This window comes from Balaenoptera musculus, chromosome 14 (genome assembly GCF_009873245.2).
Source record: "Balaenoptera musculus isolate JJ_BM4_2016_0621 chromosome 14, mBalMus1.pri.v3, whole genome shotgun sequence".
Lineage (NCBI taxonomy): Eukaryota > Metazoa > Chordata > Mammalia > Artiodactyla > Balaenopteridae > Balaenoptera > Balaenoptera musculus.
In genome coordinates, this window is record NC_045798.1 from 28,306,365 (window position 1) to 28,323,142 (window position 16,778).

The 16,778-nt window shown below is 40.7% G+C and overlaps 1 protein-coding gene across 8 annotated transcripts in view; it reads left to right on the plus strand.

Moving 5' to 3' along the window:
• The window catches only part of FAM210A (family with sequence similarity 210 member A), a 35,789-nt gene extending 19,797 nt beyond the window's left edge, over positions 1-15,992 (plus strand). For 4 of the 8 annotated variants that reach the window (XM_036874141.1, XM_036874138.1, XM_036874139.1 and 1 more), the window contains exons 3-4: positions 5,322-5,433; positions 7,380-12,851. In XM_036874141.1, coding sequence (XP_036730036.1) covers positions 5,322-5,433; positions 7,380-7,613 — 346 coding nt within the window. In that variant the 3' untranslated portion in view covers positions 7,614-12,851. Of the gene's footprint in view, positions 1-5,321; positions 5,434-7,379; positions 12,852-13,164 lie in introns of those variants that run through there. The other 4 variants (XR_005022557.1, XR_005022558.1, XR_005022559.1 and 1 more) reach the window with 4 other exon arrangements.
• Positions 15,993-16,778: the final 786 nt, after the last annotated feature.

Consider the following 16,778-nt stretch of genomic DNA (forward strand, 5'->3'; position numbering starts at 1 on the left):
GTGAAAAGATAACTTATTTTGCCATGTGTGTGGTTTTGGTTGGAAATTAGTAAGATTTTGCAAAGCCTGGCTTGTATCTGTTGTAGACACAAAAATGAACAAATTACAGACTTATGCTTTAATGTTACATCTGATGAATGTCAAGGTAAGGTCTTTTGTTCTGATCAGAAGTTGATTTGTTGTGCACTTAAAATCTTGTTAAGAGGGTATATCTCATGTTAGGTATTTTTTACTACAATAAAATAAATGTTTTTTAAAAAGTTAATTTAGTGGTCCTAGCCTCCAGGTATTATAAAACATAGAATTTCTAAATGTACCTTTCTTGTTAAATACTGTTCCTTTCTTTTAAAGTGAGTTGTATCATTCACACTGTTTTAGGAGCAGGAGTACACGTAGAAACATATTCCCAGTGATTTCCAGTTTGTTTCAGCCACCAGCAGAACTGAGTGTGCCGGCGTGTGCCTGTCCCGAGTGCTGTGTGGCTTTTCTTGCTGTGGCCTGGGTGTGACCTACGAACAGTATGCTCACCATCCTGCAGGCAATGAGATGCACAGTGAAGACCACTTTGATGTTTTTGTAAACTCCCCTAATGGGTTTAGAATTATTTTATACTTTCCAAAAGTCCACTGATTTTCAGTTTTTGGTTATATTTAATGGTTTGATAGTAAGGTTTTAAATATTTTAATGTAAAGCTCACTCATTGGAAAAAGCTTATCATTTATTAAATTAAAAGATGATGGAATGGAGACTATTCTTATTCTTGGGAAACATGGGATTAGAAATGTTTCTTTACGAACGTTCTGTTGAATAAAAGGATTTTTTTTTTAACCTTGTGTAATTGATGCTGTTCTGTTTCTTTTCATCTTTCTGTTTAGTTCTTGTTATTCAGTTATTTCCTTCTTTATTGTGTATCATTTTCTTTAAGAATTGTCCCTTTCTTTGCAGAGATTCTTATGTGTGCATTTTATGGAATTATCTTTTTGTTTATTAATGACATTTTCTGGACATGTATAAAAAATATTTATAGAAATCTTCAGAACTGCCCTTAGTTTTTTAACAGAGCCTAAAATCATGTACCATTTTGCATAAAAATTTCATAGGCACTCAGTTCTTCTATTTAATGAATAGTTTTCTACATATTGAATTTTCTTTTTTGAGCTGTTTAGGATTTTTCTGATTCGGTGTTGTGGATGATGATGAGTTTCTTCCATGTTTCTTTTGCCTTTGCTAGGTTGCCTTTAATAAGCATTCAGCCTGTGGCCTCAGGGAGAAATCTAAGTTTTTAATAATTGAATATGAGATTCTTATTTGGACTATTAAAAAGAGTACTTTTGTTCCTTTTACTTTTCCTTGCCTTCAGTAAGAGTTCTATAACCAAAAAAACAGACCTTCAAATAACCTAGTAACATTAATTAGACTTAGGACGTTTTCGGTGGTGTCTGCACTGATGCAGTTGTGGTGACGTTCTGCTGTCCCCTGTGGCGTGCACCTTTCTTGGTTTTGTCCTTCCCCCTCTTTTTTCTGTGAATGCCTGTGTGTAAATGTGGTGGACTGTCCACTTTAAAGTCGTATACCTTATCCATCACTGCCTGCCTTTGGCTCTTTGTCAGTATGGAAATTTGGTTCCCAGACCCAGCTCTACTGCTCCACCATGACCACTGGTCCAGTTCTGTTACAGCATCACATAACTAAGTTATATTAGGTAGGATGTGTTGCTTGCCAGAACAGTCCCTAATGTTTTGTTAAATCCTTAATGCTTGAGAAATTGAAAGTTGATTTGTTCTAAGGGAAGTGATACTTAGAAAATATTAGTGTATGTTTGAATGGCAGTGTATCTTTCACTGTGAGATGATTTTATTGTGATGTTGGAGTTGATTGTGTTAAATACAGGTTTTCAATTCAACTGACTAGAGACTGGGTTTATTTTATTTGGTTTTAGCTGGAAAAAGTTCTCTGTTATTTGCTTGTTGCCTACTTACTATTAAAAGAAAAGGGAAAACATAGTTTGTAACTTGAGGGACAACTAGCATTACTGCCTCTCAGCACCACAGAGCAAAATGCCATTCTGTATTTAGTTAACGCAGTGATGAAGATCTCAGGCTTTTGAAACATTTTATTTCAGGGAGATCTAAATTGTGCGTCCTCATAGATTTTATTTTTTTATTTATTTTTAAATTAATTTATATTTTTGGCGGCATTGGGTCTTTATTGCTGTGCACGGGCTTTCTCTAGTTGCGGCGAGTGGGGGCTACTCTTCATTGCGGTGAGTGGGCTTCTCATTGTGGTGGCTTCTCTTGTTGTGGAGCATGGGCTCTAGGCGCACGGGCTTCAGTAGTTGTGGCGTGTGAGCTCAGTAGTTGTGGCTTGCGGGCTCTAGAGCACAGGCTCAGTAGTTGTGGCGCACGGGCTTAGTTTTAGTTGGTCCGCAGCATGTGGGATCTTCCCAGAGCAGGGCTCGAACCCGTGTCCCCTGCATTGGCAGGCAGATTCTTAACCACTGCGCCACCAGGGAAGTCCATACATTTTATTTTAAACTAAGCTTTGTTGTTGCTTCTCTCTGGAAAAGTTTGCAGAGATCTTTCATCTTCTAACAAGAAGTTCTCTGTTTGGTCAAATGAAGCTCTTGATGGTTTTGTCTCTACGTTTAGATGCCTTGTGTTTGGGCCTCCAGTTTCTAAAGTTACAGATCCATTCTGAGGCACAGTCCTGACTGGTTTTCACTGCACTTCATCCAGACTGTGGATGTACTTTTGCATCATTTGGAACATCCATAAAGCTGGTGGTTTGTGAAGCACAGGTTTCTGTCAGGCTGACGGAACTTTTGTGACAAAAGTGGATATTACTATTTGGATCAGACCCTCATTAATGCTTCATATTTAGTAATTCCAAAGGAAATGAAAGTTATTTTTTAAAAGTTAAGTCATCAAATCAATAATTTAGAAAAAAGTGGGACCAGGTGGTTGCTTCTTTATTTTACACAGGATACTTGTGCAAGATATCTTGGTCATTATTGTTTGTTTTTATGATAGTTTTTTTTTAGATTTATTATTTATTTATTTATTTATTTTGGCCGTGTTGGGTCTTAGTTGCAGTACGTGGGATCTTTGTTGAGGCATGCGGGATCTTTCGTTGGCGCGAGTGCTCTTCGTTGTGGTGTGTGGGCTCCTCTCTAGTTGTGCTTGGGCTTCTCTCTAGTTGTGGCCTGCAGGTTTTCTCTTTAGGTGTGGCGCGCGGGTTCCAGGGCGCGTGGACTCTGTAGTTTGTGGCACACGGGTTCCAGAGCGTGTGGGCTCTGTAGTTTGCAGCACGTGCGCTACACATTGAGGCGCACGAGCTCAGTAGTTGTGGCACGTGGGCTTAGTTGCCCCGCAGCATGTGGGATCCTAGTTCCCTGACCAGGGATCGAACCTGCATCCCCTGCATTGTAAGGCAGATTCTTTACCACTGGACCACCAGGGAAGTCCCAGTTGTTTTTTGTGTTTTTAAATCACTCGGTTTTGTTTTATATTTAGCCAAATGTTTGTCTTTTTTCCCTCCTGTATGATTGCCGTTAAATATGTAGATTTTACATACTGGGCTTAGTCTGAACTAAGAAATGATTAATGAAATAATTTGGTAATTGTACGGGTACCAGAAGAGATGATTAGCATGTCATGGTAGGATGTTATTGTACCTGGTGACTTGATTAGATCCACAGAATTGCTAAATCTTTGTAGTACTAAGTCTTGCTTCAGTCGGGTTCTGTCGTTTAAGAATTTGAAAAGGAAATGAGGGTGGAGATAAAAGAAACTGGATTGGACTTGCAGTTGATTTTTAAATCTAACTCTTTAAAGTTTCCTTCAGTTATCTGGTTTCCTCTTGTGTAGATGGCCAGTAATTCCTGGTGATGATCATCCATATCTATTGAGATTAGTCTCTGATCTCCTAGTATTATAGTGAAATCAGAGAGGGACAACTTTTCCCCAGTTAAACAAATTACTTTTTAATATTAAAAATAAACTAGGAGATTACTACTAGTGTAATAATAATGGATCCAGGCTGTTCCCTTTCTTAATTACAAAGAGAAAGAGTACTTGTACAGAGGAGCAACCTGTGGACCTGACCTTAACCACAAGTTAAACTCACACCACAAGTCAAACACCAGGTCAAACTCACAGGACAGACTGAGTGTGTGGCTCCTGTTGTGATGCTCTGAGATGGACACAGAATCAACTCTGCAGCTTTCCTATCTGAAAACATTTACCCCAAATTTAATCATGAGGAAACAATCAGACAAATCCAAATGAAAGACTGTTCTACCACAAAGCTGGCCTGGGAGCTTCAAAAATCTCAGCATCAAAAAAGACATCCTGCCTTCCTCCTCAACAGAAAGTGCTGGGCAGCGCTTCTGGAGAAGAACTGGAAGACATGACAAGACAGTGACAAGGGACTCACAGGACAATTCAGGGAATTTTAACATTAAATAACGTACTGTTGTATTAACTATATAGTATCCTACGTGTTAAGTTTTCTGGCTGTGATGATTATATTATGTTTATGAAGGAGAAGCACAGAACAAGAACCTTGTTGTGATTTGAGGTGAAGGCTCACAACGTCTGCAAAACTACAAGCAGTGAGGGAGAGAGTGGGAGAGCACGAGTGTTCCGGCGTGGCAAACTTGACACTCAGGGAAACTAAAAAGAAATCAGGGCTTACCAGTTGGATTAGAGACTTTTTCTGCCTTCTTTCCCTCCCTCCAAAAATTTGTTGCAATTCATGGTAATTGCTTCTTTACCTGCCTTTTAAGTCTGATAATAGAATAGAAGCATCTTTTTAGAATAATTGAAGTTTTCATGAAACCCATAGAATCATTTATTTTTTGCATAATAACACAGTAAGTGGTGTTATAATATCACTTGCTTTTATGATAATAGTATAGTTTGACATGTAATTTTAGAGGTAAAAAATCTGAGGTCTTAAACTTTGAGTTGGATCATTCTAAGGAACTAAAGATTCTAAGATCAGGTGAATGATCAGAATCATTTCTGATCATTTCTCTTAGGTTACTTAATGCATTAACTTTCCTCTGATAAATGATTCCATTTTTCTCAGTGTGCTAATTAGGGATGTCCATGAACAGAAGCTGTGAACAGTGAGACACAGCAGGACGCTGGTGTTCATGCACATGTTGTTCCTTTAGAGTGAAATTAAAGTGCTTGGTGGTACAGAATTGACTTTTAAACAGAATTTGGTTTTGATGTTTTCAGATAATCTTTTGAAAATATTTATCCCTAAGAGTTTATCTATATGTATATATAAATTACTTTCTGTTTCTTTCTTAGAGGAGTGAATGTCGTTCCTTTTCTAGAACTTATTGGGTTACCTGACAGCGTAGTAAACATTCTGAAAAATTCCCAGAGTGGAAATGCACTAACAGCATATGCCCTGTTTAAGGTAGGTACTGCTGTGGGTAGATGGCTCCTCACACTGAACCTCTGTAACACTCCGTGCTTGCTCCCAGGGTTACCTTTGTAACTTAAAATACTGTGTTTCATCTCTTACATGTGTAATGATTAAAAGTAAACTAAAATTTTTAAGGGTAAATGGTGGTTTAGGAAGAATTGCCTTAAGAATAGGTAGGTTTTTCATAACCTGCTGTGATGAGACAAAGTGAGACTTCTGAATTTCTAATGGACAGGTTGTCTCTGTGACATTTCTCCTATTGATAGTACATTAATTTTCCTTATTCAGAGATCCACATGCCACCTGACATGTTAGTGAAATTTAGCATTTATTTTACTGTTTATAATAGTTTATCTTTCTAAAAAGTAAAATAGTAAAGTTTAATCAAATTGTTTTATGTGATAAACCTTAGACTTAGTTGTTGATGTAATGTATGTTTCATTTTGGAGTTCATTGTCTTTACAGTTGTTGTCTGGATTCAGACAATGACATCTTTGTAAATAGATAGTTTTTACACTTATGGGTCTTTATTTTGGAAGAGAAGACTCATTATTGTAAATTGTGGAATTTAGCTATATTAATCTAATTTTTCTCAACTGACAAAAAATTAGGTTCTATGTAGCTTTATCCTAAGAAAACAGGTAGAAGACATTGGGAAACTAGATGTTATTTTACTTCTGTTATGAAAATACTTAGACTTATGGGTTTATAGTAGTACTCAAAAATAATGTTGTTTTATTCTGTCATCCTCATTAAAATCCTCTGAAATATTGGGAGATTTCTTATATGAAAATTTTGACTAGAGGGCTAAAGCTTAATTGCTGAGGTTTTCAACATTAAAACTTGTTAAATTAATAAATTATCAAGTTTTTAGTTACAGTGTGTATAATTTAACCTTAATCCAACTGTCATGATGGTTGAAACCATTTCCCTAATTATAACTGTTCCTTATCCCATGCTCTCATTTCACAGTCTGTGTGTTAGGTCTTTTTTTAATGTCTGTTGTCTTTGATCATGAGCTCCTAGGAATTTAGAGTTATGTCTTCTTTCTTTGTGTTTCCACTGTGCCTGTGCTGTGCTCTGGAGGCACATCAGTGCTCAGTGCCTGTTTGCCTGCTTGGAATTGAAACACAAGTCTGGCACGCAGGTGGGCTGGTGTCAGCAGTGGCTCTGCTCACGTTACTGTGCAAGGAGGGAGGTGTGGAGGGTCCACCTGGGTGTTTGGTTTCTGTAACCTGGTTTCTCAGGTAGAGCAGCAGACACTGAGGTTTCTTGCCTCAGAATGAGATGCAGCCTCTGCTCTTACAATTCTCCCTTTGTACCAGTTCATCTACTAGTTAGTTTGGGACCTTAAACCTCTGGTCAGTTGACATGTGTACATGTCTCCTATATGTGTGCCATTTTACCACTTTTTGGTCTCATGAAAGTTCCTGGTTGGGATGCCAAGCCCAGCATGGACTGTAATGAGAAAGTAGCATAAAGCCTGGAAAAGCCAAAGAAAAGAGATTTGGAAGTGAAACTAAACTAAACTTAGTGAAGAACAAACATTTGGCCTGTGCTTGCCAAGTTTGGTTCCGGTTTAGATGAACAGTGTATGCAGGTCGGCAGGGTTTCTGGGGAGTGGAAATGCATGTGCCTTTGTTATAGGGAGGGTCCTGAGCCCTCCCTCTGGTTCTCAGTGAGTCTGCCCCCCAGGTTCACTAGCACATGGGTACAGAACTTTGGTGCTGCCCCTGTGAATGTTCTCTAATCCTGGGTCAGTGTCTAGGTGACAAATAAGGAATGTTAGGAGGGAAAACCATATAGGATGTAACAGCCTTATGAAGCAATAAAGTAATTGATAGTTTGGTTATTAACAAGAATTTTAACTTCACACTATTTTTGCTTAAGACAACAGTTATAATCAGTACTGATCTGCCCGTTTCATTTTCCCGCAGATTGCAACGCCCGCGCGGTACACGGTGACCCTGGGGGGGACCTCCTTCACTGTGAAGTATCTGCGCAGCCGTGGCTACATGTCGACGCCACCTCCTGTGAAGGAGTATCTGCAGGACAGGATGGAGGAGACAAAGGAGCTCCTCACAGAGAAGATGGAGGAGACAAAGGACAGACTCACTGAAAAACTGCAAGAAACCAAAGGAAAGGTTTCTTTTAAGAAAAAAGTGGAATAGAGTGCCTTATATACCAGGTTATAGACAGTTCCTGCACTTTAACCCTTGGGGACTGTGGACAAAGGTACATGCTCTTGATTATTTTTTTGGTTAGCAGCCTAAATATAGCAGTTCTCTGAGGGTTAAAGAACTAAGATAACTTTTTAAAGTTAAACATCACTAGAAAAATCAGTGTTTTTTGAAAAGAAAAAATGAACCCAGTATAAGAATTTCATGTCAGTAGCAGCGTTAAGCAGTGGTCCATGTCTTCAGTCATCCTTGCTTTGTGTTTAGATAGCTGCTGACTCCTTGAATAGCTGGTGCGTCCCTACACAGATTTAACACTAGGTCTTCATCTTTGTTATTCTTTGAGGTTTTAACGATATTCACTTCTCAATGTGGAGACAAACTGTTATCATCAGAACTGCCTGTGAATAAGAGGATATTTAGTCTTTCTCTAAAGATAGTATATAATGGTTACATACCAGTTAAAATGTAGACTTCATATAAAGAAAGCTGAATGAAAATTGGGTCATATATATGTAAATAAGATGTATTGGTTATATGTAAATGAAAAATTGACCCTTTAAAAATGATTTTTACCTGAAGCTTGCCATAATCAAATTTTTTAAGCAAATCTGTGCGGTCATGGCACTTTCTCACCCGGAATGTAAAACTGTTATTCCTGCATCATGTCCTCTCCAACTGATCTCTCAGAGGAAAAGGGAAAATCATTACACCTTAAGTTTATGGTGGAGATCAGACACCCTTAGCAGTACCTGGAGCTTGTGGTTCTCGGCAGTGCAGGTTTGGGAGGATGGGACCTGCCTGTCCCTGCCACCTGGTCTCTACCAGCCAGAGTCGGTCTTGATTCCATTATGGAGTAAAATTTTAAGATTGTAGCTGCTGTTTTCCTCTTGCATTGAAACATCCTTACTTGAGCATTTTACTTGAATTTTTTAAATAGCAAAGCTGTCATTAAAACCTGCTTGGAATGAAATTCAGTCGTTGTCAGATGTGAAAGTCGCCACAATTTGTGTGGGTGTGTTTGAGGATGTGTTTGTGTGTTTCCTTTTGCTCTAACTGCCTTTACTTCAGTTCTAACCTTTGAATTGAGAGAGGGAACGGCCTCTTTCTAGATTGTCTTTGTTGTGAGTGATCTGATAAGGCCGCAGGCATCACTGCTGTGAGGCAGGGTTTTCGTATTAAATACTGAGTTTGGCCAAACTTAGAGAATACTTTAAAGGGAAAAAAATGTTTGCATTTTGATACGTCTCATCATTATATTGGCTGTGCTGTGGTTGGACTCTTCTTTGTGGGGGTGGGTGGAGTGGTGAGGGGGCAGGGCTCACTCTGCCACATGCAGGCCCGATCAGGCAGGATGGTTTGTCTCTTGATACAGATCGAACGTGTGATTTCAAATTGACAGCACATTTTCAAATCCAAAAACAGTGAACATGTTTTAGCTTGTTTATTAAATAATTCACATTTTTGCATATATTAAATGCTAAGATGGATATTAACAAATTTCTTGTTTGTTTATTTTTAACCACTGAGACTGCTTGGTTTAAAATCATGTGTTATATGAAACTTTCTTTTTACTTTTCACGTTGCATAGGGCGTGTTTTCCAATGAGGGTAAATTGTGGGTCTTAGAAGCACTAATAACCCTGAGTTTCCACCTTTGGTTCAGCCCGTTTGAGATTTGTTGCCATCCAGTTTCATAACTGTGTTGTGTTTGTCCAGTTACAGAAAGTGAGATACTAGGGAGTGCTTTGAAATTCTCTAGTAAAACATTCTCTGAAGGTGTAAGAAGTTCTTTTGTCATTATTTAGTATCAGGAATATCTGATCTTGTCAAATGCTGCTGCTCTCATCTTGCTAACCTAGTCCTTAAGGGAAGCTACAAAGAGCCGAAAGGGGGACCCCTGGAATATGCGTGTGGAGTATTTGTAGCAGGCCAACAGCACATAGTGGGCATTGAGTTAAATTATCCGGGTGTGTGTGTGGTAAATATCATAACCATTTCATTTACAATAAGCCTTATACTTGCTGTGTCTGGTGTGCACATCTGTATTTAAGTAGGATTGTTGACAGGGTAAAGAGGGAGCCATGGCTGAGATTTAATTTAACACCTATAAAATAGATAAAAAGTGTTTGCTCAGCAAATTAACAATTGAAATGAAAAATAGATTAGGTAAAAAAAAGACTTAGTTTATTCAAGAAAAATAGCAAAACCAACCTTTTAAAGTACCACAAAAATGTCTCTCACTGAACCAGCATTTTGCATACAGTAGGGTGCTATTTGCAGATTCCAACAAAGGAGAAAGAGTTCATGTATTAAGGTCACCTTCCTGCCACTAGTGAAAATAATAAAACTATGCCTTCAAATATAATCTTCAGCTTATTTGTTATAGAATCTGCCTTCCATTTATTTACAGATGGAAGATGTTACTGTAGTCCTTTATGCTCTAGGAAGCAGTGGAGCTATTGGCTGTCTTATTTCAGTGACCTCAGAAGGTAATTCCAGGAATTTTATAAACATCTTAACAGTTTGGGCAGAAGAGGTGTTTGAAGAAAAGAAGCAAGTTGTACGTTAGACATATCTAGCTCTTTCTTGTGTTCTTTCCACTTGGTTCATCTTCAGGATTTCTTATCCAAATTCAGATGTTCTGAACAAAGCCACTGTAGAAGATTGTAGAGTATGGTGATGGTAATGAAATGGACAGAAAATGTTTTAGCAGATGAGTCAGAAAGAGTACATGCATCTTTCCTGATACCTTTGAGATGATACCGTTTTTATAAAATGCATTGGTGAGATATACATTTCTGAATTATTAAAGGATTCTGTCTGAAAAATACTTGCTTTCATGGTAATATAGACGTATTTCTTCTGTTGGCTACAGCTTACTTTGTAAAATGGGGACCTTCATTTATTTCAGATTTTCAAAATTGAATCTCCATAGGGAAAGATATGGAGTTAGTTTAGAAGAAAGTAAAATACATTTAGATTAAGTGTTACCAACATTGGTTTGAAGTAGTTTTTGGTATTAGATGCTTACTCAGTTGGCTTTTCCCGAGCCATGGTCTACGGTGCGTCCAGTCACATTGGCCTAGAGGCCGGAGTTGCACAGGAGTGTTCATAAAAAGTGTGGGCCTCTCTACTGCCTTGGAATTTAACCACCTGAACCAGAAATCTGCAGAACCAGAGGTGGGTGCTTTTAATTATTCATTCTGCAAATAGGAGCTTTGTTTGGTCTCTCTTGGTCCATCTGTATATTATGGAGTACCCAAAAGATTCTGCCTCCTTGACCCAAAGGAACAACAGAGGCAAGAATTCTCCTTCCCTTAGAGACTTGGCCAGAATTCGTCTTCAGCCGTGAATTTTGGCCTGGCTTTCTGATTTTTGAAAGATATTTGTCCTGCATTTTGAGCTTGTAACTTACATTTGAGAAATGCTAAGTTTGTGCCAATTGGGTATAGTTTTCCAAACTCTTTGAGATTTTTTTCCTTTGTGACTTCCATGTCAAGCTGGTTCATTTTAACTCATTAAAACAAGTTTTTGGTTGTCTTGCTTCTTCAGGGTTAGGCTTTGAAAATCAAGCTGTATTCTTCCCCGTAAATCGCTGGCAGCCACCAACAGTAATGATGACAGATCATAATTATCTTGTGGTAGTTATCTGGCTATTTTGATAAGAATGATTCTCTCAGCAGAGAGAATGCGGCTTGACTTCAGAAGCCTTCTGGGCAGAGTATGACGTTATTCCGCTGACTTGGACAGTGCTCGTGGGAAGTGCACAGGCAGCCCCAAAGTCCTCCTCAGCACTTGTGGTTTCTCTCTACAGGTAAGAGGGCTCATAGAGCCTGAGACGAACAGAAAGCACTTTCACGTTGTGTTTTCTCTGGGACAGCATGGTCCATAAGAGCAGAAGTTGTAAGACAGGTCAGAGATGTTCCACGTGTAGCCACGATATATTCTCATTCTTCCCGACTGTGAGGAATGCATAGAACCTTTCTTCCTTCTTTCCTTACCTCTCCCTCCCTCCCTATGTCCAGCTTTTTCTGCTTTGAATTTTGACCATTTTAAATGGTAGAAAACTCTCTTTGAATTGAAAAAGAAAAAGGCGAGTTTGCATGCAAGCATGCCTGGTTGTCCTGCGGTAGCCGGTATGTGGTTCTCCGTCCCTCTGGTGGGCAGGCGCCATGGCCCGCTCCTCAGTAAGAGTGGGACAGATAGCTTGCAGGTGTTTCCTGACTTTCTAATCAGGTACCTGTTGAAAGTAAGCCTTTTACTCCATTTGGGTAATTTCATAAGGTTACTTTTAAGTGTACCATATATGAAATATATCTAATATAATCTACATGAAATCTACCTAGTATAATCTAAATAGGGTAAAACAGTGAGATGTTTCAGCTCCTTAACACTAATTGAGGGTTTGTTTGTTTTTAAAAAAAAAGAACATACAGCATTTCCTCTGTATACACAAGTATTAAGCTGTTATTTTGTATTCACCTTTAAGTACGAGATTTGAGATTCTGTAATGATTTGAAGCACATTTTGACTAATTTGTATTTTATTGAATTTGAGTCAGTATTTCTTTGGACACAATCTTGCGACTTAATTATGGCTGTTGCTTTACTTTTCTAAGAATAGTGGCTGTTTGGGTTCTCTCTTTGCAAGGGTCCCAAAGGCATAGTTTGTCCAGTCCTCAAACACTGACTGCCCTGCCATTCACCTTGGTCTGGAGGTAGTTACAGGGCTTGGTTGCCATCGTGCTCCATCACCATGTACTTGTTATTCTCCTCCTGAAGAAGATGGAAGATACGGTAGGTTGCAATTGCATTCCTCACTTCTTTTGGTTTGGAAATAAGGGACAAGTCTTACTTTCCAAAAAAAGTTGAAAATATTATTATCAGTCAAACACTTGTCCACAAAACCTAATGCAACTTCTGTTGAGAAATCTAGATCATTTTGTAACTGCATTATTTTGGAAGCATTTTAGATTAATAGAAGTTTTCTCAGTCATAAACCCAATTTTCCCTCTAGTGGGTCACTTCAGAATGTTGAGGCCAGTAGTTGTAGTTGAAGAAAGGTGCAGGAGAGCCGGGTCAGACATTCAAATCCAGGAACTAAGTAAGGTAAAGTAAGTCCCTGCTTTGGAACTTTTAAAATTCTTTGTATTTTTGGAGCTGAAGCCAATTTATGAATATTCCTAATCCTCTGTCCTCTTCTGGTGACTTCCATCATCTTTTCCCTTTTAACTTCATAATTTTCTTTTTTTAAACAAATTTTATTTATTTGTTTGTTTGTTTTGGCTGCGTTGGGTCTTCGTTGCTGCACACGGGCTTTACCTAGTTGCTGTGAGCAGGGGCTACTCTGTTGTGGTCTCAGGCTTCTCATTGCAGTGGCTTCTCTTGCTGCGGAGCACGGGCTCTAGGTGTGCGGGCTTCACTAGTTGTGGCACGCGGGCTCAGTAGCTGTGGCTCACGGGCTCTAGAGCGTAGGCTCAGTAGTTGTGGCGCACGGGCTTAGTTGCTCCATGGCATCATAATTTTCTTTAATTCTTTCTTTAGAGTGATATTTCATTATCCAAAGAGGATTCAGCCTCAGAAAATACCCCATCCTCCCTTGGTAAGAAAGTGAGTTTGCTTTTCCTACTGCGCTTGTGTGGAGGGTCATGGTGGTGGTCACAGCACCTGAGCCTGCATTTGTGACACTTGGAACAGCTCAGATTGGAATTTTCCTTTTCCTTTTCCTTGGGGTCAATCGGTGGAACATCTGAAGCATCAGGAGCTGGCTTTTGTGGTAACTTTTCACACTGGGAAGTTCAGTGTATCCCTGACTAAGAACTGTTAGGCTGGCCTCTCTGGGAGTGGAGAACGTGTGTGTGTGAGGTTTACGGGAGGTTGACAGGTAAAACCATGTGCTCGTGGATGGTTCCAGAAGAAAGGGAGTGTGCCAACATTGGTGAAGAGCATGCATACGTGGTACAGGATCCCGGCACCGGGAGCCTGAGGTCCATGCGGTTTCCTTGAGGCCGTGACAGCGCTCAGATCAGTGTTAGCTCCCCCACCCCTCACAGAAAGGAAGCCAGAGAAGGAAAAAATGGGGGCAAGGTGGGAAATTATTTTTTTTAAACTATTCTCCCTTCAGATTTTCACATTTTATTGCTAAGGTTGTAAGAACACTCTCCAACACACACACACAACGTGGTTTGTTAACCAAAAAAGCTGTCCACATCTAGAGTAAGGAGAAAAGAAACAGATGTATTTTACTTAAAACCGTGGCGAGGAGGTTTGGGTCCTGGTGGCTCAGTCTCTGCCTTGACACAGGTGCTCCAACCCCCTCGGCACTAACTTGGCCCGTTTCCGTCACTGGCATTTTAAGCTGCAGTGTTAGCGTAGAGAGCATGCCAAGGCAGAGTGCTATTTACAAGTCTGTAGGAATTGGGCGAACCTGGAAAGTGAAAGCTGAGCAGCACAGCTCCCTCTGTGGGGGCCGCATGTGGCAAGCACACCCTCTCCTCCAGTCTTCGCGCAGGTGACCCTATTGTATGAGTGACATTTGTAGACATTAACCTGAGACAGAGCTAATACTTGAGGCCGCCAGGTCTATAGGCTCCAAAGCCTGTGCAGCCCTTGAACTGTAAGCAGGAAATCTCAAGCAGGACCTCAGGGTCCCCCACCGAAGCCGGGGTGGTGGACACAGCCTGGCTCAGGTGGGGCCAAGGGCGGGCCAAGGGGATGGGTCCCTGGCCTGCCACGTGGAGAGGCCAAAGTCAGCACTTTGATTTGAAAGCATGCTTACTCTCTCTGCTAGTGTAGACTGCTAGAATATTTTGTGCTTCCAGATTCTGGTGGTAGTACCACAGTAAACTCTATAAATGCAAATGGCTTTGTAAACAGGTTAAGTCATATAGGAGCAGTATACTATACGCAAGTGTGTGTAAATGTATATATACTGCTTCCTGGTAAAGCCTTTTGAAAGTCTGTATTGCAGTTAACACCATGCTGTGTTCAAATGACTAAGACTGTAGCTTTTGATTTTTTTAAAGTAGGGTGAATGAGGTTTGCATTATTAGGGCAAAAGCCCAAAGTCTGGACAGACACATGCCATCAAAACAATGAAATTTACAAATGCACAGCTTTTACCTTTTGGCTGCTATTTTAAAACATGCATTTTAATTAGAATCCATTCAAAGCAAAACGTCAAAACAGTGTAAAGAGAGAAATCTATCTATGACGTTTTAAGTAACAGGCTCGTTATAAACTGTTTTGTGCAAGTGTCATCATGGAGAGTCAGAAATAAGTGTTTGTTCCAAGGCCACTGTGAGTGGGTCTCTGAAGGATTCTGGAGGTTTCTTTCGAGCACACTGCTTTTCTAGATGTCCCCGAGGGTGCAGGGAGAGGGCTGCCTGAGTTGCTAGTCCATCTGCTTAGCTGTTGGCAGCTCTGCTGTTTCACGAACGACCCAATGAACAGAAGTCGGTCCAAGAAAGCCAGAGACTGGCGGGGTCTGGGATCCGGTGCAGGCCCTGAAGTGCAGTGGGGGCTCCCCATGTACCAGGTGGGTCAGCAGGGAGCCTATCGCCAGGGAGGGAGGTGTTGGGCTCTGTTATGTCCTGTGCTGAGTGCAGCCTGAGCAGAAAACGGTGGGTCCAGACCTGGGCATCTCCCTCCCTGGCTGGCGGTGCCTTGGCTTTCGAGGGCCCACAGGGGCTCCTTGGCCTCTGGCGCTTCAGCTCCAGCCTGATGGACGGACAGCTCCTGGGTCACCAGCAGCCTCCAGGCCTATTGTCTGTTTTTGGCCTGGGGCTTCTTCTGAAGTCTTCAGAGCCTTCTCAGTGCACAGCCAGGGCTGCGGGAAGGGGTCCCACAGGCCCCCGACCGTGGAGATCAGTGTCCCGCCTCCTGTCCTCCAAGAGTGCAGCCTCTGGTTTCCCAGCGCCACACTGAGCCCCGCTGCCCAGATGGACACCAGTGGGCCCACCCTGACCATCTCCTGCCTCCTCCAGAGCAGCTCCAAGTAACCTCCCTGCACCCAGACTCTAGACCCAGCCAACCAGGCGACCTCATATAGAAATGGGTTTACTGAACCCAGTCCAGTAGGAATCAAGCCTGGAATCTCCTCTCCTTCTGTGACGAAAGTTTATACCCGCCTTACCTTCACTGAGGGATATAAGTTTGGGGAATATTCTTTAAAATTTCTCAAATATCTGCTGAATAAGAGATTATAGAATTTATTCAAGAGCATAATGTGGTTTATCAGTGACTATTTGCTGTTTTAAGAGAAAGAAATCCTTTTCTTACAGCTATTTTCCTCCTTATAGCTTTCTAATCCCCTTTCCAAAATAGTCTTAAAAAATTAATTCAGAATCTAAAATGGGTTTTATGGGAGCTCCTTGGCGGTCCAGTGGTTAGGACTTGGCGCTTTCACTGTCGTGGCCCAGGTTCAATCCCTGGTCAGGGAATTAAGATCCCACAAGCTGCGTGGTGTGTGTGGCCAAAAAAAAAAAAAAAAGTTTTATAACTAGAGTTTGGGGCCCATACAGTTATTTAAATGGTATTTTTTTTTTTTTTTTTTTAGAAATTCACGTTCTTTTATTTATTTATTTATGACTGTACTGGGTCTTTGTTTCTGTGCGAGGGCTTTCTCTAGTTGTGGCAAGTGGGGACCACTCTTCATCGCGGTGCGCGGGCCTCTCACCATCACGGCCTATCTTGTTGTGGAGCACAGGCTCCAGATGCGCAGGCTCAGCAATTGTGGCTCACGGGCCCAGTTGCTCCGCGGCATGTGGGATCCTCCCAGACCAGGGCTCGAACCCGTGTCCCCTGCATTGGCAGGCAGATTCTCAACCACTGCGCCACCAGGGAAGCCCCTAAATGGTATTTTAAGATTTCGGTTTCCAAAGTTCATTTGTTTCCACAGTTCATTACTAACATATAGAAATGCAAAAAAATTTAATTGTATTTCCTGCAACCAAGCTAAACTCACTTATTCTAGTAGTTTGGTAGGTTGTATGAAGTTTTATACATTCACAATTATGTAATCTGTGAATCCATATACTTACTTAGAGCTTAGAGATATCATTCTAATCTCTCAGTTGAAGGAAACTTAGATTCCTTTTGCTCCATCATCATGAACTGAAAACCTCTGATGCCAATGACCTTATTAGCCTCTGAGGGTG